We start from the raw sequence: 26,524 nt of genomic DNA, 5'->3' as shown, positions 1-26,524 counted from the left end.
CACAAAAAAAATACATTACTTTAACAAAAAAACGAAATAACCCATGCAAACTCGTGTATGGGGTCCACGACACTGGAAGTCGTGTTCCCCATCCACGATTTCAGTGAGGAGAGAGAAAATTATAGGGAACTCGTGGACCTGAGCCACGACTTTCCCCTGGAGTCATGCCTGACATCCACGACTATGGCAAAGTCGTGGATAGGGTCCACGACTTTCAGAAAAATACCCCAATCCCGTAATTATTTGAAAAGGTACCTCAAAGCTGGGATAGTGTAGTTTGACTACACTATCCCGGTAATTTTTCCGGCATCTCCATTCCTCAACTATGTCACTAACCACGTCCTGACCAATTATAATGAAGCAAAAATAATAATAAAATTATGAGTATAATTTTTTTTAATTTACGTGGCATAATAAGATTGGTTTAAGACAGAATTTGGGACAACAAATCCTTGTACAGGGAAATGAGTTGGCGTTATATAACTATCACTAGTGAATATGGACATAAACATCACATATTACTATGAACATTTTTATCCAGAATAGGGAATTAGACGGACATCTAATCTTTATCTTGTCACTAAATACTTCACTTGGAGTGAGATTGGTCATTTGGGTGGAATGATAATCTTTTCTACTATTTTCACTTCAATTGAGATGGAGATAAAAAATGTTAAACATTTTGAAATTATTTAATTTAAAAATATGGATGATATGTCAATATTTTTACCAAATAATCTACTCTTCAATGTTAGAAAGATTCATATTCATTAGCTATACATATATCATTAATAAAACTTTGACAACCTGAAAAATAACTCATTTTAGTGAGAGGAGTTAGAATCTTCTCCGGATAGAGACAAATATAATATGAAAAAATTGAATAACGTAACACTTTTATCCTTCAATAATACAAGTGCAAAGTAGCTGATGGTGTGGGTTAACTTGAATTGTAGGTGGTAGGGGGGTCTAAATACCAGAAAGGAGGCTTAGATTTTGATGTATGAGAGAAGTGTCTTCATGAATGCATCTAGGTTGGAGACAAATGACATAAAAGATTTTTATTCCATTTGTGGAACTTTTTTTTTTTAATAGGGTCGTATTTTTGTGGTGAAAAACTACTTTCTTCTAAAGTGTGTGATTAACATTCTTAATAAGTATTATTTTTAGGAACCGAACTTTTGATTTTTGTCATCCTTAAAATTTAGTTGAACCTTAGACTACTAAACTAACATTTTGTTGATTTTTGGGTATAACTTAAATACATCAATGTTATTATAAATGTAAAATTGGAAAGAAACATGCAAGAAATAAGGTATACTCGAGCATTATTTTTCTTTGAATTAAGCAATGAGAGGTGCCATAAAAAATTAAGAATGAAACACTCATTTCAATCTTTAAAATATTGGCATATATCAAACAATCTTTCAAAATTATAGATCAATCATCCGAAATCTCAAATTGAGATAAAATCAGGCTTAGTTCTCCAAAAAGCTATCATAAAAAATAATAATTTAATCTCAACTTAAAAACTTTAAGTACTAATTTAAAATCTTAATTTTGTTAGACATCAATTTGATACGTGCGTAAATACTAAACGATGAAATTGAGTGTTTTCCAAAATTTTATTTAATAAAATTGATAGGAAATTAGGCATGCATATTATCTACGCGATTAATTTTGAACCGACTGAATACATATTTTATGTGTTAATCCTATTCATGTTTGGTTCAATTATCTAGTTTGAATTTTGTAGAAAGTGAAGTAAATAATAGATTAAGGCAAAATGGTGTTCTTTTGACATTACAATTGAAGTGAAATCACTCAACTTCCTTTTTCACGCAACATATCCAATTTACTTCCCAATTTCAATTACACGTTTCCACTGGATGTCTCCATTACCATGGCCTACACTACAACATTTCATTATTACACAAATGAATAGCATTTTCCTCATCTTATTATTACTATATCATCATCACTTTCAATACTTTCATCACCTTCATCATTATCTGTTTTCATTACCCTACCTTCTAGGTAAAAGAACAATAAATTATATATAACTATCCCAAGAGGATAATTATCATTTGTGTAAAATTAATAACCCACGGAGTCACTATCTCATAATTTATTTAGTAGATGAGTCGTTCAAAGCGAATCAATTATTAACACATAAATAAAAAATAATAACTTAAAAACAAAAAGTAATATAAAGTAGTATTCTAACAAAAGTAAGATATCATTTATGATAAATGATCTTTGTCTTATATGTTCTTACACTAATACCTTATTAGTATCTCATCAATTATTTGAGAGGCATCAAATAATAACAATAAAGTTTAAACTATGGATTTAATATATACACTGTGCCAGTGTAAAGGATTTTTTAAACGGTCAGGAAATTATTTATCATTAATTTATTAATAATGGTGGATGATATACGGACGATTTCAAACATTTTATAATCTCAGTACACACATTTTAACCTCTTAAACTATTAATTATTTTTTATTACTATTAATTAATATAATAATCATTAATTCATTAGGCAATAAAATGGGAAGGAAAAAATTGAACAAGTTTGGAGTAATATGATGCGTGTTGCAAAATTTGCAGCGCAAAACCAAAATAGAAGACAAAAGGAGAGAGGCCTAAGAACAAACAAAGCAACAACCAAGTCAGATTGATTCCACCACCATCACCATTCTCACTCTCTCTTTCACCGCAACCGCATGCTCTTCTTTTACACCCTCACACACCAGATCCCTCCTCCTTCTTCTTCCCTTTCTCATTTCAAATTCATAGCACTAACCACCAATCATGAACAATTTCGATAATCTCTTATCTTCTTCCGATTTCGGTTTCAAACCTAAGGGAAAATCAGCTCCTATGGCTCCTTCATCAAACAACAACATCAACGACAACCATTCTTCTAACCTCGATTTCGGATCCAGATCCTCTAATCGGAACAACCGCGACGCTGATGGTTTCGGCGATCTCTTTGGTGGCGCTTCCAAATCTGATGCGCCGTTCAATTTGGATTCCATGTTCACCGGCTCCGGCTCCTCCGCCGCTGATTTTGGTTCCAGGTCGGCGAATTCGCCGCCGCCGGTGTACGACAAGCCTGTTTACGACGATGATATTTTCCACGGTGTGCCTGGGGTGAAAACCACGTTTAAGGTTCAATACGATGATGTTTTTGCTTCGGATGGTGGCCGCGGTGGTGGTAGTGATCGCAGTGGAGCGTTTGATGATCTTCTTGGTGGATTTGGTAAGGAATCAAAGAGTTCCGGTGGGAAGAGATTGGAGAAGGATGAAAAAGGTGTTTCTGATTTTGATGATTTATTAGCTGGATTTGGAACTAGTGCTAGGCCATCATCTAGTGAAAGGTATATTTATAAATGAGATTCGATTGAAATTGGCATTGTTTCAGTAGTGGCATTAATAGATTTACTTAATGTGCAAGTATGTTTTTGTTTTTATAGCTCTTTAGTCTTTACCATATAAGCAAGTTATTCTTTGTGTCAGAGAGATCTGAGATTTAGTGATCTGTTAAATTGGAAAGATCAATGGTAAATTCTAAAAATGGCAATTCAAATTCAGAGGCCTTGATGCCGTGCTCGGCAAAATAATTTCCATATATGTTTGAATGTAAGAAGATTATAAGAATGTTCCTTAAAATGTACAATGCTTTTTAGAAATATTGATTGATTAGTTATGAGTTCTGTTAGAATATCAGGTGATTTTAGAATAGTCAATGGTCTAATATATGTGTTTAAATTTACATGGTGAAGGCAAGTCATTGGCAAGAACCTTCCTGATATTGGAACCTTCATGGACCAAATTTCTCTGTGGAGGCCTGCATAGCATTCCACTTTACTCCGTTCCATTGAATACAGAAGTCCTCCACAAATGTATACAAACATTTTGGAAAAAATTATTTTGTGGATAAGTAAGCACAGCTAGGAAAATGCAGAAGACCTTCAAAATGGAATGCTCTGAGAGTGTCTTAGTGGATAAGCAAGCACTGCTAGGAATGCTCTTTAGAGTGTGTTAAAAAGATATAATTAATTTTAAATGGATAAGCACAAATAGAAATGCTATGAGAGTGGAAAAGAACCAGCCTAAGATATGACCAAATATCATAGATGCATTTATAAATTGTAATGTTTAAAGAGGAGACTGTGTTAAAGGTTCTTTGCTCTTTTTGTGAAATACAGCCTATATCAAATTCAAATGTCTTTTGTGAACATTGTGTCTTACATTTTATGTGAGTCTCTAATGTTATTAGAGACAGAAGCTGAGTTTATGAAGAATAGAATTAGAGTGGACAGAGTTATATTTCTTAGATATGTGGAATGAATAATTTGATATTCAGATCTATAAAAATAAATAAAGAACTTGATATTTGTATATACTTATCTTTGATGACTGATTCATAGATATTTTTTTCATTTTGCTTAATGCATCATAGTAATGTTTACCTTCGTTATTGGCAGGCACACTCCTGATATCCATTGGTCCTCAGAGCCAACTGCCAGTGGATCTAAAAGAACCTCTGCTGTGGCAGAAGACCCTTTCAAAGTATTTGAATCACCTTCAGCCCCAAAGGATTCCCCCGCAAGCCACTTTGCCGATCCATTGGAAGAAATTAGTAAATTTAGTAGCTCTGGAAGCACAAAATATGATAGTACATCCAATTCTAATGGCAGAGTATATGAAGATATAGATCCCTTTGATGGGCTTGGAAAATCTGTACCTGCATTCTCATCAGAGGGAAATGGCAAGAAAGTTAGCAGTTCTCCAAGGTCAAGTACAAGCACCAGTTGGACTAGAGATAAAGAACCAGTTGAGAAGTTGTCTGGGAGGAGTCCTTCAAGAAGCTCTCAAAACAAGATTCCTGTTGAACAGGATCAGGATTTTCCACAGGTCCCAATTTACACGCCTACTAACTCATCCGATTCTAATAAACCGGTTGACCGAAGGTCTACATCCCCTTCGTATAATGCCGGTTTTAAACAGACAAATATTCAGGTGGATATGTCTCCAAAGTATGAACAAAATATGGAATGGAATGAGGATATATGGCTGACAGTATCTGAGATTCCTCTTTTTACACAACCAACTACTGCTCCACCACCTTCAAGGCCCCCTCCTCCACGACCAGTACATATTCCCAAGTCAGGAACAGGTTCACCGGCTTCTAAAAATGCTAGGAAGATGGCTAATGAATTTTCTTCTTTCCCGAGTTCCACTAGATTATCTCATGGTCCTAATTCTGCTCCTGCTGTAGCAAGAGTATCCCCTGTATCTCAGTTTGATGAACATGATGATTTTTCCATGGGAATGAATCGCGGTAATGATGATGAGAGTGGAAATGGTCTTCATGATGAAGAATTGGAAATGAACTCAGCCGCTGCTGCTATGAAGGAGGCAATGGATAGAGCTCAAGCTAAATTTAGGCATGCAAAGGAAGTTAGGGAGAGAGAGAATACAAAGGCTTCTAGAAACAAAGAAGCTGTGCAACTGAAAAAAGATGATAGAACTATGCTAGAGGAAAGAGAAAAACAGGAAATGTTTGACCGTGAGCGGCAGCAAAAGGAGAGGGAGGAAGAGGAGCAAAGAAGAGTCATGAAAGAAAGGGAGGTGAAAGAAAGAGAACAACAGATGATTGAAAGGGAAAAGGCAAGACAGGCTGTAGAAAGGGCTACTAGAGAAGCACGTGGAAGAGCAGCTGCTGAAGCTCACCAAAAAGCTCAGAGAGCTGCTGTTGGGAAAGCTCATGCCGAAGCTCGAGAGCGTGCTGAAAGGGCTGCAGTGCAGAGGGCACAAGCTGAAGCCCGTGAAAGGGCTGCTGCAGAGGCAAAGGAGAGAGCTGAAAGGGCTGCTGCAGAGGCAAAGGAGAAAGAAACTCGAGTAAGAGCTGCAAGGGCTGAAGCTGAAGCCCGGGTTAAAGCAGAAAGGGCTGCTGTAGAAAGGGCTGCTGCTGAGGCCCGAGAAAGGGCTGCTGTAGAAGCCCGAGACAGAGCTGCAGCTGCTGCAAGGATGAATCAACAAAACAATGAAAATGATCTTGAATCCTTCTTTGGCATGGGTGAACGAGCCACAAGTGTTCCAAGGCCTCCCAGGGCTAACTCTTCAGTGAGCACCTGTTTTTTTTTTATGTATTTACTTTTGATACTATCTATAGTTCTATTATTCTATACTAACATATAACAGCGAACATCTTATATTTGCGAGAACAATGAATGGAACTATTTCCTATAATCCTAAATTTTCACTGCCTAATTAAACAGCTGATTACTGGATTTCAAGCAATCTGCTCTATGATTAGACTACAGCTACATCCGCTAAATTTTAATAGATACTACTGCAAATTTGGTTATTAATTTTCTTAACCTGCATATTTTCAGGATTCTGTATTTGAAACCCAATTTCAGTCAGATGCAACAAGGAAATCAACAGCAGCATCTCCAAGCATGAAGAAAGCATCATCAGCTACTAATATTGTTGATGATCTTTCCTCAATTTTTGGAGGTAGGTTTACATGTTCAGTATACATTCGTTGATGATGCAAAAGTTGTTTGCTTTCGCTTGTCTCTTTGCTTAATTGGATCTTTTTGTCCCTTTCTCTTTTATGGTTTGAAGCTGCTCCATCATCTGGAGAATTCCAGGAAGTCGAAGGGGAAAGTGAAGAAAGGCGAAGAGCCAGGTTGGAACGCCACCAGAGGTCTCAGGAGCGTGTGGTATGTGTTACTGTATTTTTCTCCTCAATTTGATTTCTTAATTAGCTCTTGATACAAAGAATACATTAATACACTGGTTTTGAACGAACTTTGCATTGGCTTTATCAGAAGTGTCTAGTGTATATATTATTATCAAACCATTTTAAGTTGTTTCTCTATATTATGACTGTTTATATTTCATGCTAGGCAAAAGCATTGGCTGAAAAGAATCAGCGGGACCTACAATCTCAAAGAGAGCAAGCTGAGAGACATGTAAGTAGTTTCTATTGTTGCTGTTTCCCCCCTCTTTGATTTAGTTTGAGGGTGGGATGGTTTCTGTTGACATGCCTGCACAATCTGCATCTATGCAACCTATTTCCCTTTCATCCTTTTTTCTAACCAAAAACTGTTTTACAAAAGCTCCTAATAAAAAATGCATCTGGGGAAGAGGGTAGAGATAGTTGGAATCAGGGCCTTGTTGCTCACTATTTGCTTTTGGTATAACCAAGGGTATCCACTACCCTATGGGTAAGGAACTAATCATTTTCGGAGGTTCGTGACTGCTCCTTCCATTATTTGTTTACCATTATATATTTAATAAAGAATGGAATTATGGTTTTATTCAAGTTTTGCTTTTCAATTGTGTTTTCATCGATTAAAGTTTGTGGTTTTTATTGTGACATGTTTTTATTTTTGTTAATCTAATTTTATCTGTGTATTGATTTCAGAGACTTGGTGAAACACTTGATTTTGAAATTAAGCGCTGGGCAACAGGAAAAGAGGGGAACTTGCGTGCTTTGCTCTCCACCTTACAATATGTATGTACTTAGTGTAAACACTTTGGACAATCTCTGAATATCTTCTTTTCCAGATGCATATAGTGCCCGATAGTATGTAGCGTTAAATTATTTCTGATGTATTTCTTTTTAAAATTATTGGGTTCAAATTTAAACATATGACATGCTCAATTTTTTGTGTTTTTTGATATATTTTCTTCTGTGTCTTGTCTGACTACTACCTGAGGGCTAGAAGTGCATAGCTGGGCTCACTCTAGCCCTGAAATATTATCCATAGTAGTAATTTCCAATAAGATACTAGCTAGCAAAGATCACATCCTAGAAAACAGGCTTGATGTTGAGACTTGAGAAGATTGCAATGATGTATTTGTTATTCAACTGCAATCAATCCAGAGAAAATAAGAGTGAAATCAGTTTTTTCCATAATTTTTTATACACTCTGAAAGTTCATCCACTTGACTTTTGAAATTGTTAAATTAGTCCCATGATTTTTAGTATTTTTAAGGTGTTAAGAATTTTTGTCAAGCATAATAACTTGTTTCCTTCACGAATGATGTTGTTCAGGTGCTTTGGCCTGAATGTGGTTGGCAGCCAGTTTCTTTGACTGATTTAATTACACCTGCTGCTGTTAAAAAAGCTTATAGGAAAGCTACATTGTGTATTCATCCTGATAAAGTGCAGCAGAAAGGTGCCACTCTTCAGCAGAAGTATATTGCTGAGAAGGTGTTTGATCTACTAAAGGTATTTTCAGGCCATTTTATAACTTCTATCTGCTCTCTGATCAATGCCCTTATAAAGAAAGAACTTTTTTTAGTAGCCTGTCATAATCAATGGATTCCTAAATGCAGATTATGCTGCTATTATTAGCATTTTCTAAAAGTGGGTTAGTAAATTTTGTTTTGTGGTCAAACTCTTAATAGCTATACATATATATGATAAAAAATGAAAAATTAGTAGAAAAAAATGGAGAATAGTAAAGGAGGATAAGAAATCCTCATAAGAACAAACGAAAAACCTTGAAGCTAAATAAAAGGGTCATGCAAAAAAGCATGTCAGTCTCTCTGCATATCTACCAAATGAACACCAAAAAGCACATGGGTTTTGCAGCAGAATAAAATTTATATACAAGAAGTGATATGTACCAAATGAATACCACCAAAAAGTACACGAAGTCATACACCATTCTGAATTTGTTTCAAGATTAATTTATTAGATTGCCACCAGAACACTACAATGTCCTCATTTTGCCTGATAGCTTGATCATTTATAACAGGAAGCCTGGAATAAATTAAACTCTGAGGAGCTTTTTTAATCTCTGATGAACTTAAGTACTTGAAGGTATAGTTTGTTCAACGATTCTGTTGAGACTCGAGAGGGGACTTCATGCCTATTTCAGCTAAACCTCCTCCATTGCAGTGTTTTGATGGAGGTTATACTGCTTTGATGGTGAAATATCGCGTCCTTGCCTGGATCTCGTGGGTGTAATTAATTTTCTTCCAGGGGGATTGCATGGTTTCTACAAATGTTTATTAATGAAGCATGTTTTGTTGGATGTAAAAAATAACATTTTGTGGCAGTGGCCATCTATCAATTTTATGATTCATTTACCCTGTCTAGTAAGGGCCTTGGAACATCTTTTTCTTTTTCCTCTTTATTATTACTTTTTGTTGTTGATAAGATCCTCTTTATTATTCTTGTGATATATACAATCTCTTATATATATATAAATATATATATATATACACCATCCTGTGGAAGAACCCCAGCTTAGATTTATGCATAGATCTCCTCACAAGCTTTTGCATTTTGTACATCAAAAATTGTTTTCATCAGCTATATTCGGGTAAGCAAGTTCTCTACTATTTAGTATTTTTGTATGTTGCTGCTTGCTGACACTAAGTCTTAAGTTGTTAAACTTGAAAATAGCATGTGCAATTCTAAACCTCAATTGAGTAGACAAATATGTAAGTAGTAAAACTCATGGTAAAATAAATGTTTGGATAAAACATACGCCCTTTGGATTTTAAATCAAAATGTGGCTTGTAGTAATACAATTGATCCAAAAAGATAATATTAGACACAAACAAAAACCACCATCAGTGCGCATAGCACTTTTCTTAAACATATGGATGTTAATAGTTTGATTGAAATGGTTTGTATTTCTTCAAGTCAACCAAGACACCAGCCACTGAGCCAAGAGCAGCAACAACTGATACTATGAGGCATGCCCCACTAAATATTTGGAGAATAATCCATCTTCTACTCCATTTTGGGATCTTCTTCTGTGAGATATACATCTCCACTGGAAAATAAACAGTCAAGGGCCAAAATCCCAATGCTCCAATCAATCCCACAACATCATTGAAGAATGGTAGCAACATTGATACAATAGTAGTTAGGATAACAAACACTGTCCTCCAAACCAATCTAAATAGGTTTAATTTGTAAAGGGTAAGAGAAGGTATTGGAATGTTGAGTTCCTTGTTAACAATGTTGGGCCATCTCTGTGCTGCACTTTTCTCCACAAAGGCAAAGAGGGGTTGTGCAAATACTTGGTATGCTCCTACAAGGTGAACTACTACAGCCAAATTGGCAATGTCTACAAGCCAATATGGTTCATAGAAACCAAATCCAGTGAACAAATTCCCTGGTGCTTCATCTCCAAAAGCAGCATAACCCATGCAACCACAAAGCATATAAAATATTGTAGTCACTGCAATACTAATCCTTGTAGCTTTCTTCATTGTTTTTGCTTCTGATGGTGGAGATTTTACAGTGTCCTGCAGACAGAATATATTAGACATTAACTAGTTTATATGACAAATCATTTGGTTTCATTGACACCCACAAACAATTTTACAAGAAATAATAATAAATGTTGATTTGCTAAGTACTAAAGAGATAGAAGGTGTACTTGAATTTCAATGAGAACCGCAGCATATGAATAGGCAAAGGCTATGTTACCAAGAGCTTGGAAAGTCCTCCAAATCTTTTGAGTCTCTGATACATTTGGTCCAATGCTGATTCCTGTGAGGCTACCCTTGAAAGTACGGTTTGCTGTTCATGAACCAACAAAAATATCAGCCTAAGTAACTAGAAGAATATGGGGAAAAAATAATGTAGAGCATGTAGAATATAACCTGCAACTTTGGCAATTCCAAGAGCTAGACCAATTATTGAATAGGTGAAGGACATGATTGCAGCAACAGTTGAAAGCCACCAAATTTGATCAAAATCTGGAATTTGAGAAAGGAAGATTTGGATTGCACCAAAAATTATCATGTATTGGTTGCTTGACATGTGACATGGGTTTTTGTGCCCAGAGTGATGGAAACAGTTAGACCTATTGATTGCCCTGTAAATCAAAATCAATGAAATTAAAACAAAATTTGCAATAATCTTAGCTCTGTAAGTTCAAAGAAATTAAAGATGGTACAATATAAGGCAAGTAAATGTTAACTTACACCATGCTAATAGAAGCTGCAATTGTGTATCCTATTACAATTCCCAACAGATTCAGGTACTGAAAGATTCCACACAGAGTAACACTGACTCCACCTGCAAAATATATTATAGTGCATGATATTCTACATGTATTCAAGGTCAGATATTAACAGGGCTACCCTTTTCCCCAGTCAATTTTACACATTTCAAGATGAGTGCAGCATATTCAGCCTGAATTAATCCTTCAAAAATTTAGAAGTAATCATTACTTTTACCTAATTTTTTTAATTTATATAAATTACTTTCAAATAACTTATAAGTTGAAATTAAACTTTATTCCGCCTCTCTTTATTTATTAGTTACCTTTCATAAAGTTTTTGTCATTAAATCTAAGTCATTGTAAAATTGAATATATATATATATATATATATTAATTACTCCATTTTTCCAACAAAATTTTCAATCACATAATAATGAATAAAAAAATAATTGTATATATGTTAATTACTTATAAAAAAGTAAACAGTTCAGGAGGCATTAAAACTATCTAAACTCCATGCAGAAAGGTTTACTACTTAGTCTTCTTTGGGGGAAATTATCACATGAATTAGGACCAATAGTCACAACTAAATCATAATTATTATTGATATATTAATAATTTTAAATTTAATGAGTTTATTCCGAATGATATGATTGAGAATTAGCTGATTTAATAAATTCTCTTTTTTTGTAACTGCCACCCCTCTAGTAAGAATGAGGGGAATATTACATTATCATAATTAAAGTAACTTATCATATCACTAAAAACAATTACACAAGTGAAAGCATTAAGATTAAACTAATTACCAAGAATTGAACGAACAGCATCCATGTAAGTATAATTTCTCTTGCCAGTGTTGGGATCTCCGGCACGGTAGCATTCAGCCAAAATGGAAGAAGTATACAAAGTTACCAAAGAGAATATGATCATTGTTATAGGACCTGCTACCCAACCTAATTGACCAATGGCCCAAGCAAGGGATAGTACCCCAGATCCTATCACTGCTGTTATTATGTGTGAAGCTGCTGTCAAAACACTTCCTGCATCAACCATTCATTATTTCATAAACTAAATCATCATATATTATATATCATATGTCATATACATATTATATTACATAGGACTAAATATATGACAAATATTTTTAGAAACACAAAAAAAAATGTGCTATATATAATTAACTAGAGAATCATAGAATGAGGAGGGAGATGCCAGCATCCTAGAAACGTCCCCTAATGTATTTATATACAAACAATATTTTAAATTTCGGGTTCTAGTTACATTGTGTTTATTACAATTGCTGAAAAATGCTACTGATACAGTCGTAGCTGCACAAACACTATGTTAGTGTGGAGGTTCCTAAAAAATAATATCGTGGACGTAATTGTGGTTCGGGATGTAGTTTCTAACATTGTATATAACATATAGTATTATATAATATTAGTATGTATTTATGTATGTGCAGTATTGTAGAGGTGAATGAAAAGTTGTACCAGTTCGTTTGGGACGACCATCATCATCAAAGCATTTGGAGTGAGAGGAAATAACTTGTGATTGTGAAGGCACAACATCTATGCTAAAAACTGGAAGGTGACTAAGGTTGTTTGTGGCTGTGTTTTCAGTCATATTTGGTGATGGTTGAAGTTAGAACAGTGAGCAAAGAAAACAAAGCAAAGTAAATATATATGTGAGAGAGTGTTGATAATAGTGGATTACTCAAATTAATAGGTAGAGGGTTGATTTCTCCTACTGATGATTAATGAGTGTTGAAGAGAAAAAATGTAGCTGACTTAAGTTAAGGGATGTTGTTGATTTCTTGGCACTGGTGTTAGAGTTTGCAATGGGGGTATTTATAAGGGTTGTGAATTCAAGAAATGAAAGGTATCTTGGTTGAAAGAGAGTGGAATGCCATAAGAAAGGGCACCTCCTCGTGGAAAGGTATAAAAAATTTCAAACCTTAAATTGTTTTGTTGTGGTATTCTGACATAAATAGATATCTTTTCTCCCACAAAATATGGGTCAGAAAATTATTTAAATATTATATGTTTAACTTACATAAATTTTTTCTACTAATTACATATAATGATACATCTTTTTGGGCAACATATATGCTCCCCAAATCTATTGAGTTTATATTATACTACCTCGGAATTACTTGACATATGTAAGACAAATATTAAAATAAAGTTGAAAGAAAGTAAATGCAGGGGGTAACATATAAGTAAGTATGAAAATGTATATATCAAATGCTTAATCATAAACCTCCTGAGTTTTAGTGAAACTATACAAATTACTCATCACTTTTTTACACCTACACAATGCAGGTAGATAGTACTGATATCCAAAGAAAACCATCATCAAAATATATAAAATTAATGAAGATGATAAGTAAATTTAAGAGTAAAAAATGAATAATATTGGAATATTATTATATGTATAAAATAAAATTATATAAGTAATTTTATTGCATAGGTAAGAATCTTTATTGCAATTAATTTAACATTCTTTTTTATGGAGAGATCAATTTCAATCGATGGTTCATGTTTAATAAGTAATTATGAATAAAAAATAGTTCTAATAACTAACTACTTGTAAAAAGAAAAATAAAATTCAAGATCATTTTATATACATTTCCTAACAAGAAAAAAAGAGAAAATATCATGTTTTTTATGATCAATTATTTTTTAGTAAATTACACTGACACCTCATGAGTTTTAATGAAACTACACAAATTATTCATCACTTTTCTACATCTACACAACCCCTTCATTTTTTATACTTTCATTACACTGACCACTTCTGCATGAGAAATAAGTGTAATTTTGTGGGAAAATGTGATAAATGCAATTAAGTTAAACAAAATATGATATATTGTGGAGACAAGTCCAAATAATATATGAGTCGATACCTCTTTATTATTTTTGGTTCATTACGATATAGTATAAGAACGATTTAAACAATATCTTTTTCGAATTGTTGATGCATTTTGTAACCATAAATAATAAAGATACCATGTTTGTATATTATTTGGATTTTTCCTCACAATATACAATGTTTTGTTTAACTTAATTGCATTTATCACATTTTTTTTTTAAAAGATTACACTTATTTCTCATGCAGAGGTGGTCTGTGTAATGAAAGTATAAAAACTGTGGGAAATATGTGTAAGTGTAGAAAAGTGAGGGGTGATTTATACAATTTCACTGAAACTCAAGGGGTGTCAATGTAATTAACTCATTATTTTTTGGTTCAATTGTTTATTTCAATGAATGAAGACGTGTCTTTTCACAAAAATTAATATTATAAAATTTCAGAATAATAATATTTTTTGAAAATACCATTTCTTTTTTGAATTAATCATTAGCAGTTTTATTTGAATGAAATAATCCATCTTCTTTGACCGCGGTGTTATTAATCATGGAGAAAATCTTTGGATTATTAACAGTTTTATTTGAATTAATTAATAAGATAATAAATAAAGTCTTCATTTTTTTCTATCGGTTACATTTTGTGTAAAAAAATATCTATAACATAATCACAGTAGTTATAAAATAATGTTATCCATGCTATTAATAAAGTCAAAATAAATAATTGTCATCACCATGATATAATTTTTATATTCCAAATTTATTCATTGTAACATTTATCATTAATAACTAATAAAAATTTGCATATGTTATTTTCGTTGTTTCCATTTTTATATTAATATATTATTAATCTTCTATACATTTTTTTATTTATTTTTTCATTTTCTACTGAGTTCATATATTTAAATTATTTTTCTTAAACTCTTTTATTTATAAAATGAAGCTAATATATTATATATTAGAAAAACTACAAATGCCTTGTTCGACATGCTAATAAATATAAAAAAGAATATGAAAAGTACAAAGAGAGTTAGAAGACAAACATAATATTTATGCATTGTCAATGTAGAAATTTATACACATATAATATATCATTTGTCGTTCATTTGTATTATTTATATTTAAAAGTTAATGATAATTGAATATGAATGATGTATTATGTTATGTTAATGTAAAAAGTAAAAACTTTTATACCATTAATATTATTATGTGAAGTCTTTATTTATTTGTACACCAACCATATCCCTAATTGATATAGTCAAAGACAAATTCTTTTCAAAGCAAAAATATCATGAAAATGTATAATACTTTCCAGACTAAACATTTTTCGTATAAGAATATAAATTGAATCATTAATATCATATTTAAGAAATCCAAATAAATATACAGGTATATGATAGAGTTTTAAATTGTGATTCAAAAATTAAAGTTAAGGTTGCATGGTGTGATTTGATTATCATTATGGAGTTGAACTCTTCTCCATTGGATACGATCCCCATCCATCATTATGATAGCATCCACCACAATCAAGCTAGACAATGTGAAAAACAAAGTTTCAACCACGATCATATGCCAAAACATTAATATATAGGGTAAGACTAACTTGTCAACAGTTCGCTTCCATGTGAGCTGCATTATTAATCGTTGGATTGAATAGTCATTAATTTCTATCGTTAAATTGGTAATTGATTACTGAATTTTTAAAAGTCATGATATTAATGTATGACTTCTGTGAGGTATTTGAAACAACATTGAGAAGTCGGATTTGCAAATTCTGACTTCTAGTGAATGGAAAAAAATGATATGGTAAAACACTCAGAAGTCGTACAATAGAAATTCGACTTCTCAACATTCACACTTAGAAGTCGTGAATACAAATATCGACTTCTACACTTCAAAAAACACTCAAAAGTCATACATTTAATTCATGACTTCTAAACAATATCAATAACACACTCATGAGTCATTAAAAGGTGTCATAACTTCTATACAAAAGTCATACATTGGATCTACGACTTCTAAAAAAAAATGTCAAAATGGTAACTAACTACCACATTTTTGAATCGAACTGCTAAAACATAGTCCACGTGAACTATCTCATACTTCCTTAGCGTTTTCCTAATACATAATATCACATACAAATGGGTGTCTATATGAATATTAAACACATCTTGTACTTTGTATAATATGACTTGCAATATAAGATGATATTTATCAATGATTACTAAGATTTGCTATAGAAAATGGGATTGGATATTGCAATCAATCACCGCAACCAATTAGATTTCAAATAAATGCTAAGCTGTCAGTAAAGAACAACTTTGAAAATATATATATACACAGAATCTCCTCAACAAGCGTGCCAGTAAAATACGATCCTTAATTGCTACACTAGTTTCTTCACATATCGCTTTTTAAGTGATTTTATTGCAATTGTTTTGTTTACCCCTCAAGTAGAGTATTAAGTATTAACTATTAAGTACTTGGTTATGATGGTTGCTGAAGAAAAAGGGAAAAAGTTATACAAATCAAGCATATGAGAAAAAGTGTTACGTATAAGAAAATGCCACTGGATACATATGTCACTAGCTTTTTTCGTCACAATGAAATTTACTGGCTCAATTGGTTAAAAGTCACGACGATATCATTAGCTATTCTTCTTCCACTACATTTCCGGATAACTCTGTTATCATTACATCTCCATACATTAATTTGTATATTAATTTTTATCCTAACTTTGGATTAGTATAAATGAAAAGCACTCTAATAGATAATAGATAATTGTACTTGGGTTTATATTCTATTATTATGTTCTCCTCCCTAACTCACTGAAGATATTTTAAATAAATATCTATTATCTCAAAATATGTTTCATATATCATCATCTCACAATAAAAACATGTTATATCAATTAAAAAATTATTTTTTTATTATTATGTTTATTTTTATTTCTTTATTATTGGTGTTGGATAAGATAAGGATTTGTGCATCACTTCAAATCCTTAGCTAGCTACCAACCTTATTGTGTTTCAGAATTTCATGAACCAAAAGATAGAAGTGATGCATAAAGATTCAAAACTTTGACTATTCTAACACTTAAAATCATCATCTATAATTTGGGTAAAACTCATGAGCTCGTCCGCCCGCTTATACTTATTAGGCGGATCAAGCATGAAAAATGTGTTCATCCGCCCAACATGCCATGTTTTCCCCATGCATTTCCAACGTGCAAAACAGGCGGTTCGTAGTCATTATTATATAAGTATTATTGAACATTAAATATGTAAAAGTATATGTATTTTGTTAAATATGAAAAAATTAGTTCCGTTGTTATATATGCATTTGTATATCAAATGTAAGAAAATACTATTATTTTCTTATTATGTATATGCATTTGTATTTGTATACTATATATATGCATATATATGTACTATTTCTTTTGTATTTTGTATGTAAATTATGTACTATGCATAATTTGTATTATATTGTACATTTAAATTTTGCATGTATTGTTCTATTTGTATGATTGTTTATTATTATAAGGATATTTCTATATTTGTGTGTAAAATATATATTGTATATTTTGTATGAAGTATATATAAATTTATATATATTTTTTAGTTTTGTTTAAGGCTACCCGCAAGCTCGCCTCGCCCATATTTAGGATGAGGTACTGTGTGAATATGAATAGGACAACCCTAATTGTCAATACTATTTTTAATGATTAAACATTACTCCCAAAGATTCAATTAAAACTTGAAGATATTAACCTCTCAAACTCAAACAATTACACCTTTCTTAAAAAAAAAAAACTTTAAAAATGTTTTATATAATTTCACTAAAATTCAACTCACTAGTTAATTATACATTAGTTAATTGATAATAAATTTTCATACTTTTCAGAACAACCAAAAATAAGAATTTGAACCTTAAAGCTTGTAGTTGTTTCTTACCTAGTCAATCATTATATCATTACAATAATTAATCTATTACATATATAACAAAAAAAAGCTCTACTACCTTATCATTTGTCACATGTTATTTTCTCCTTCATTTTTCTCCTTCTAAATGGTTTCATGGTAATCATATGTACATTTCCATACTATATTTGCTCTTTCTTGATTATATTAATAATTTAATAAATACTGATAGCATTTTTTATTACTACACCTTAAATTGCATTTGAATTTTTATTGAGGTCCATGACTTTCTCTTTCTCTTTCTCTTCCAACAATCTTTCTCTCTCAACAATCTTTTTTTTCTTTGGTTTCATTTCATTCTTTCATTTTATTATATCTCTTCAATATCGTCATTTTCTTTCTCTTCCAATTATCTTTTTTAAAGTACATTTTTTATTTGTTTTTTAGATCTATTCTTATTTTGTAAATATGATGTTTAAAGTAAAAATTTCATTGATTTTTTTATTTTATAGATATGTTTTTATTTTTTAGATCTGCTCTTATTTTTATTATTGAGTTTTTTGGTTATTTTTTCATTATTTTCCTTATTTTGTAGACGTGTTCTCACTTATTTCATTATTTTGTAGATATGTTCTTCCAACATTTCTCTTCTTTGGCGTCTGATAAGCAATGATATCTTTCTCAAGGAAGACCAAACCTTCAAAATCTATTATATGTATTCAATCTCCATTTATGTATATATTTACTTACAATATTACATTTATTTTTGTTATTAATATACTTATTTCCCCATCTTATCTTACTTTTATCATTTTTTCTCTTTCTTTGTAGTTTGGTTTTCCCTTAAAATATTTATGAAGGATAATTTTTTCTCTATGCATATCTTATTTTACTTAAACATTTTTTTATTTAAAGAATCACCCTTTTAATATTTTTGTTTTGCATGTTTCAGAAACATATAGATTGTATCCTCTCTGAAATAAGGTAAGAATCATAGTTAGTTATTTAGTTATTGATACCTTCATTTTTTGTTTCATGGTTAGTTATTCACTCACTTGTGGATTTTGTATTTTATTTTTTCTATTCGATGATTTTTAATATATATGTTGTTTAACACACTCATTTTAGCTCAATATTTGTGCATTTGGAAATTTTGTTTAAACATCATTACCTTATTTTATTGTTTGCTTAGAAATTTGTATTATTTACGTTGTCAACAACATAATATAATATCTTTGTTCTTTGCTTCGTGATTTTTTGGCATTCTCGTGTATGGAGAAGAATAACGTCTTTAGTTTTATTTCATTTACTTTTTATTTAAATTATTTATGATTTCCAAATTTTAGACATTCCTAATTGTGAAGATAAATTTGCAGAAATATAAGTAATGAATTTTGATTAACGTCTTTAGTTTTATTTCATTTACTTTTTATTTAAATTATTTATGATTTCCAAATTTTAGACATTCCTAATTGTGAAGATAAATTTGCAGAAATATAAGTAATGAATTTTGATTGTGATAATCAATCAATTGGATTTATATTTTGTTTAAATTATTCATCATTTTCAAATTTTAAGCAATGCTCATTATGGATATAAATTGGTAGAATTATAATATATGATTTAAAATTCATAAAGAAATATAATAGTTGAAATTTTTGTATCTATTACAAAAATAATATATAAATTTGCGGATCAGTTACAAAATGACAAGAATCAATTAATAACATAACCCAAGACCTATCAGAAAAACAACTAAATTAAGGAATATATAAGGAATCTTCGTAACAATTATGGAATATATAATGTAATTAAGAGTATATAAAGAATTTATAATTATATTTTACAATTGCTATATTATAATAGTAACAATATGAAATATAACATAAACAAAATATTAATGATAGTAGATTAAGAAGATTAAAATCTGTAACAATAAATTATCAGAACAATTATGGAATATATAAGGAATATTTGTAACAATTATGGAATATATAACGTAATTAATGAATATTAACAAATATGTAATGATGATTGTGAGTTATAAGGCGATATGATGATTAAGGTGAGAATTTTAAAGAAATGTAAATGAGAATATTGTGAGTTCAAGCCTCACCCATAGCAAATTAAAAAAATTAAAAAAGAGTTATAAGATAGTTTGATTGTTAGGGTTGGAGTGAAGAAGATTGAAAGTTCGAGTATCGCCCACAAAAATACTAACATCCTAACCATTGCTAATAAAAAAAATGATTTTTTTTTCTATTTAAAAATTATATTTTAAAGTTGTTATGAAACTTTGAAAAAATATTTTCAAAATATTAAATGAAATATGTAGTAATTATTTATTTAAATAGATCTTGAAACATTCTCAATTAATATTATTTAATCATTTTCTAATCTTATTATTAATAGAAATAATGAGCTGTTATATTACAATTAAAAAGGAAATTTGTTTATTCTATCGGGCTAAAAATTGATACATGATGAATTTATTTCATAAAAATAACAATGTTTAATACTAATTATTTAAATAGATCTTAAAATGTTTTAATTTAATATCATTAAAATGTGTTAATATCATGAATTCAATCATATTATTAATATAATGAACTGTGATATTACAATTAATGAGGTTGATGATATTTAATTTATTTCATAAAATTAGTCGTTTTTAATACTAATTAAAAAAAACTTGAAAGTTACCAAATACTTCTTTTCCTATAATTAATGAATTATTGATATTGATTATGATGATTTAGTTTCTACTTTAAAATTATGTATTAAAATTGTTATGAAACTTTGAAAAAATATTTTAAATATACTAAATGGAATATGTAGTAATTACACATTTAAATAGATTTTAAAATATTCTCAATTAGTATCATTTAATCATTTTATGTTTCATCTATTATTTCTTGCAGATCATTAAAATATTTTTGTGTAAAAATTGTATGAATGAAAACATATAATCAAGACAATATTACAATTTTAAAATATTATAATAAATTATAAGTAATTATACATAATTACTTCAACAAAAAAATATAATAACATTAGTGTGTATTAGTTAGAGTAATATTATTTATTTTTTCTTTACAATTCTTATAACCATGTCATTCCCTATCTAATGATATATACATTTATTAATTTTGATAATCCAATAGATGTATAGTTCAAAGTACTTATCCAAATCTACAAGAGCACTAAACATGAAAAGCTTTTATAAACAAGGACAATACTTGAATCAACTATTCAAATTATTGATCAAATAAATGAGTATGTTTTGAGTTTAATTCCAAGTAAAAATATTTATAATTCAGTTCAATTAGTTATTAAGTTGTTGATGCAAATGTTTTTAAACTTAATAATATTAGGTGATGAAAAAGAACACAACAATTCTGTTTATATTGATATGTGTAATGCTAATGAGGGCCAAATATTCAGCCTATTAACTCACCAATTTTTAAACTCATTTACAATTTTTTGTTTTCCAGATCATAAAATTAAGTTTTTACACACTATGATATTGTATATATTTAAACTTTGTCCAATTGAACAATGAGGGACATTGATTTTTGAAGGATATATCAATTTAAAAATAAAAGAAAAATTTAAGTTATTTCTTATACTTAGAGATACAACTCACATATAATATATATGTTCTTAACCATGCAACATGCAAATGCACGGTAACTTACTAATTTACATATATAAATATTGAACTATTATAACACTATCTCATTACTCTAGCAGGTTTAATACTAAATACGTTGTTAATAACGAATGCACATCTGTTGTCCCATATTTAGTGTCACTCCATGTAGCATGACCTTATGATTGGTTGAAAAAATATATTTAAATAATTATATGATTAATCACAAGGTCATGACACATGAAATGACACTAAGTGTGAACAGTAGATGCACACCCGTTAATAACACTCCACAAACCCCTTGTTTGAATTATTAAAAAAAAACGAATCATCATAATCATATTTCTCAGCTTAAGGCCCAAACCCAAGTTGTAGTGATCAATAATTAGGGATCCAGCCCTACTAAGATAAGTCCAAGCCCCATTTGAAGGTTGGTCCAAGTTTCAACCAAACAAGTTGCAAATTGTCCCTTACTCTACAAGTGAGACAGGAATTTGAAGTCAATGTTGGCAGCTAGTGTGAAAGATTATGCAATTTCCTAGAGAGTGGCAATTTTACTAGAGGACAAAATGTTCAATTCTCTTCGACATATGTTGGCTGCTACAACGTCCAAATAGAGTCACTGTTGACAATGATGTTTATGGACCATATTCCTTGAACATTTGAACTATATTTCATTGCAATCTTAAACAATTGGTTTATTAGACCACTTTACAAGATGGCTGCTAGAAAGTAGACACATGCATGTATATGGAGGAGAAGGGTAATCTTGGTGCCCAAGTATAGAACCAGTGTCCATTTCATAAAAGAGAATATAGCATCTACAACTAGATAAATTATATTTTATATCTACTAAAATTATAGCATGTGTCATATGTAATCATTTTCTATACAAATATTTCTAAAAACTAAACAAAATAATACACATATCATATTTTTAGTGGCTATAGGAGATAAATTATTTCTTGATATAAAGAAATATTTTATTCTTTTCATAAAACTATATGACAAAACAAATTTCAAAGACAAAATGAAAGATAAAATCTTTTTTAAATCATGCACAACATGACAAACTGGTAGCACGAGGGTTTGATTATTCGTAAATTGTTGATGTTTATAGTAATTTGTTTATAGATAAATATAAGTACATTGAGGGTTCACACTTCACACAGTCACAAACAGCCTTATTTAAATACCTACGTTAACCTGAGTCTTTAGGACTTGCTGATAAGGATATTGAGTTAAGTTATAAAGTAAGAAAAATTGTGTATTCCTCGTGACTTTTGCATGAGTTATTATAACCACACTTATATAAACCGTACTAATCCGTTCAACTAAAAATTGGTGAATCGGTCCATATATTTGTACAATATAATAATTATACCGATCATACAATTAAATATATTAAAATAAAAAATATTTATTAAAATCAATCATATCGTACTAGCCAAAATCGATCATACTGTACTAATCAAAACCAATTTAAATATGAAAAAACTAATATTTTTAAAATAACACTAAGGATTCAAGTCTTCAACTTAATAGTTGTTTGTAAGATACTTAGTCACTGAACAATTTTCATAATTGACTTATATATTACAGATAATAATAATTATATTATAATATATATATATATATATATATATAATTTAATTAAAAGTTCACCACTGTAACACCATAATCAGATTTGGTTAAAAGCTGTAAAAATAAGTCAAGGGAGTTTCAAAGGAGAATGGACTCAAGCTGTCAAAGTTGAAAAGGATACGAACTTGTGTAAAGGCATATAATGTCATACCTTACGTTAACCATAGACAATAGGTCCTACAGGGGAAAAGTGTTGTTGAAATGTCTCCACATGAATCCTTTGCAAAGTAACATCCAGGTACCTTCCTAATTAGACCCACTAAAAAATATGAATTGGGTTACAAATCCACTGTTACTATGTCAGTGTACATTTTCTAATGCCATTATTCTCGTATCATTTCATATTTATCTGTCATTTCATATAATATATATATATATATATATATATATATATTACATTGTTTAAGTTTTATACATTCTTATTTTATCATCTATCATTTATATTTAATTATCATTGACTATTCAAAGAGAAATAATATAAATAATATATTAATTATGTATAAATATTTAAATTAATTAATTATATATAAATATTTAATTTGATAGTATATATATTATACTATTTGATTTTTGAATAAATGAAGATTATCTTCTATTTTTTCTAATGCGTAGAGCATTTGGTTGAGTTATTGAGTTAGAGTAGAAATCAGTGAATCCATGATTCAACGTTATCGACCGCAGTCATCGTGGCAGTTGGTCAACGGTATTACAAAAAATGTAGAGACAAAGAACCGTGACGGAAGCAGTGACAGAATCACACCATACAAAGTGGGACACCCCATGTTCCATTTACCCACTGCCTTCTTGCCCTTACTTTTTAGTAATATTTACACCAAATTTAACTAATTTCATAAGAATAAAATCAGTTAATTGTTTTGATTTCGTAAAAATATATCAATATTAAAATTATTATTTAGTGTGAGAAGTTGTTTCTATTAAAAACGATATTGAAAATATGTTAGTGTTTAGATTTATTTATATTTGAGATGAACTTATAAAGAGTAAATTTAAGAGTTTTAGACTTTTCTCTTAACAAAAATTATTATATAAACTCACATAATATATGTTGGGTATGAAGGAAGTAAGGAATATCCAAAAATTTAAAAATAATTGTAAATAAAGAAAAACAATGAAAAATTATAAAAATAATTAAAAATAATTTAAATGGTCGATTAAAAACAACTCATTTTACTTAAATAAACATGAAAAACTAATAAGACGTTATTTTAGTAGTGTAAAACCCATTGAATCTTCGAGATCAATGGTTCGATTCTTAGGAGGACACTTGTTGGGAGGAGTAATGTCAATATATACCTTGTTGCCTAGACCCAATCAAGAACATTTTTCAAAATTATCAATCCCGATTAACTTCTAACAAAAATACGTACTCAATCTATTATGGGTATTACTGATGAATACACATGGATCCGGGGATCCATTGGCATCCTTTACCCAATCTAGATCTTTTTCAACAAAATCACCACCCATCGTTGTCGCATACCATCTGGCCCACTCATGTGTCAAATTAACCTCTCCCACATACCCTATAAAACCCACAACCCCTCCTTCTATCATAAGTTCCAAGTTTCGAATCAAAAAACAAGAGAACAAGAATGCAAGGTGAATTAGTGTTACCACCCGGGTTCAGATTTCACCCTACAGATGATGAGTTGGTGAATCACTATTTGTGTAGAAAATGTGCTGCTCAGTCAATTGCTGCCCCTATCATCAAAGAAATTGATTTGTATAAGTTTGATCCATGGCAACTTCCAGGTACTTTATTTGCTCTTAAATTTGCAATAAAAATCCGTTTTTGATTTGAATTAAGATTAAAAATTCTAACTCTGTTTTGTTATTTTGTGCAGAAATGGCTCTTTATGGTGAAAAAGAGTGGTACTTCTTTACTCCTCGGGACCGAAAATATCCAAACGGCTCACGCCCGAACAGGGCGGCTGGGAGCGGGTATTGGAAGGCCACCGGAGCTGACAAGCCGATCGGAAAGCCGAAGACGCTTGGGATCAAGAAGGCTCTTGTGTTCTATGCAGGCAAAGCTCCCGGAGGAGTGAAAACTAATTGGATTATGCATGAATATCGCCTTGCCAATGTTGACAGATCAGCCGGCAAGAAAAATAACTTGAGGGTATAACAATTTTCTTCTTCCTTAGTTTTCTAGTATGAATATGATTTTAAATTGTGGTTGCAGTATGAATTGCTCTGCAACATAATATGGTCTTGATATGAGAGTACATGTATGTCACACAATTTATAATTGGTTAAAGAAAATGAAAATGTATTTTAACTTAAAAATTCTGACCAATCACAGGTCATAACACATTGAGTGTCATTGTGGGATAGAAATATGCTACCCTCAATCATTGATTATTTTGTGATGTCACAACTGCATAATGTGATATAATCTATATTTTAAAGCATTGTTCACTGTACCATTATCTCTAATTAATAATAATTTCCTATAGTGTTGGTTGGTGAGATTTGAACCAACCCCTCAATTTGTTGAATTTAAGTGTGAAAAGATGAAGAATATTTGCTTTGGTCAAATTTGATACTTTTTTTATGGTGCGACATATGATATTGACATGATTTATTTGATTTTGTTGGCAGCTTGATGATTGGGTGTTGTGTAGAATTTACAATAAGAAAGGGAAGATTGAGAAATTCAACAGTGTGGATCAGAAAGCACTGGTATCAAAGGTTTCAGAGGAAGTTGTTCAGTATGAGTACGAGCATGATGAGAATGAGATTAAGCCAGAGATTGAGAACACGTATTGCCAGATTGATTTCAAGAATGACCAATTGCACATGGACACGTCGGATTCGATGCCAAGGTTGCACACGGATTCCAGCTGCTCGGAGCATGTGGTTTCGCCGAATGTCACATGCGACAAGGAAGTGCAGAGTAAGCCGAAGTGGAATGAACTTGAGCAAGGACCAGCCTTTGATTTTCAGTTCAATTTCATGGACAGTGAAATAAACATGCCACCAGATGACCCTTTTGCTCCTCAGTACCAAATAAACCAGCCCTCGCCATTCCAAGACATATTGATGTTCTTTCAACCATAAAAATGATGGTCCAGTGCGCAAGGCTCTTAGGTCTAGTGAGGATAGATGAAAATGACATTGACTCTTAGGAAGTTGGTACATGTGTCATTCGTTGTAGGAAAAGTTTGCATTCACACCTACCTTACCGGCCCTATAAACCAAACATTTGTTCAATTGTAGCGACGATTCTCTTTATTCGGATTCTACTGGGGATTGAGATCATTTGTAACTAAAAAATAAGCAGAATGATCTCATAGGTGAAGAACTGAAGATGTTAGGATGTTGCAGTGTTTACATCTAAGGACTCAAGTAGAAAGTTCTTGTTCCATTGATGTAGCAGCATTTTTTTAATATATTTCATTTTTTCAATTCAAA

At 30.8% G+C, this 26,524-nt stretch overlaps 3 protein-coding genes across 4 annotated transcripts; 2 read left to right on the top strand and 1 right to left on the bottom strand.

The window, feature by feature from the left end:
* On the top strand, positions 2,577 to 9,168 carry LOC109358715 (auxilin-related protein 2-like). 2 transcript variants are annotated; one of them, XM_019603132.1, is made up of 9 exons: positions 2,577 to 3,389; positions 4,500 to 4,771; positions 4,832 to 6,141; positions 6,414 to 6,537; positions 6,649 to 6,746; positions 6,933 to 6,998; positions 7,454 to 7,543; positions 8,087 to 8,263; positions 8,796 to 9,168. In XM_019603132.1, exons 1-9 carry the CDS (start codon positions 2,821 to 2,823, stop codon positions 8,832 to 8,834), a joined length of 2,745 nt encoding a protein of 914 aa, XP_019458677.1. In that variant the 5' UTR covers positions 2,577 to 2,820; the 3' UTR covers positions 8,835 to 9,168. The 2 variants fall into 2 exon arrangements, with proteins under 2 accessions (XP_019458677.1, XP_019458669.1); XM_019603124.1 differs by having other exon boundaries at positions 4,500 to 6,141.
* Positions 9,563 to 12,763, bottom strand: LOC109358708 (amino acid permease 3-like). The gene is made up of 6 exons (XM_019603112.1): positions 12,500 to 12,763; positions 11,813 to 12,046; positions 10,987 to 11,080; positions 10,663 to 10,877; positions 10,437 to 10,579; positions 9,563 to 10,302 (listed from the first exon to the last, which is right to left on the bottom strand). Exons 1-6 carry the CDS (start codon positions 12,630 to 12,632, stop codon positions 9,655 to 9,657), a joined length of 1,467 nt encoding a protein of 488 aa, XP_019458657.1. The 5' UTR covers positions 12,633 to 12,763; the 3' UTR covers positions 9,563 to 9,654.
* On the top strand, positions 24,548 to 26,504 carry LOC109358700 (protein ATAF2). Its single transcript, XM_019603100.1, has 3 exons — positions 24,548 to 24,862; positions 24,955 to 25,229; positions 25,712 to 26,504. Exons 1-3 carry the CDS (start codon positions 24,703 to 24,705, stop codon positions 26,168 to 26,170), a joined length of 894 nt encoding a protein of 297 aa, XP_019458645.1. The 5' UTR covers positions 24,548 to 24,702; the 3' UTR covers positions 26,171 to 26,504.

The sequence above is a fragment of the Lupinus angustifolius genome, chromosome LG01, assembly GCF_001865875.1.
Source record: "Lupinus angustifolius cultivar Tanjil chromosome LG01, LupAngTanjil_v1.0, whole genome shotgun sequence".
NCBI classification, from domain to species: domain Eukaryota; kingdom Viridiplantae; phylum Streptophyta; class Magnoliopsida; order Fabales; family Fabaceae; genus Lupinus; species Lupinus angustifolius.
This window is presented reverse-complemented; position numbering and strand designations above follow the sequence as displayed.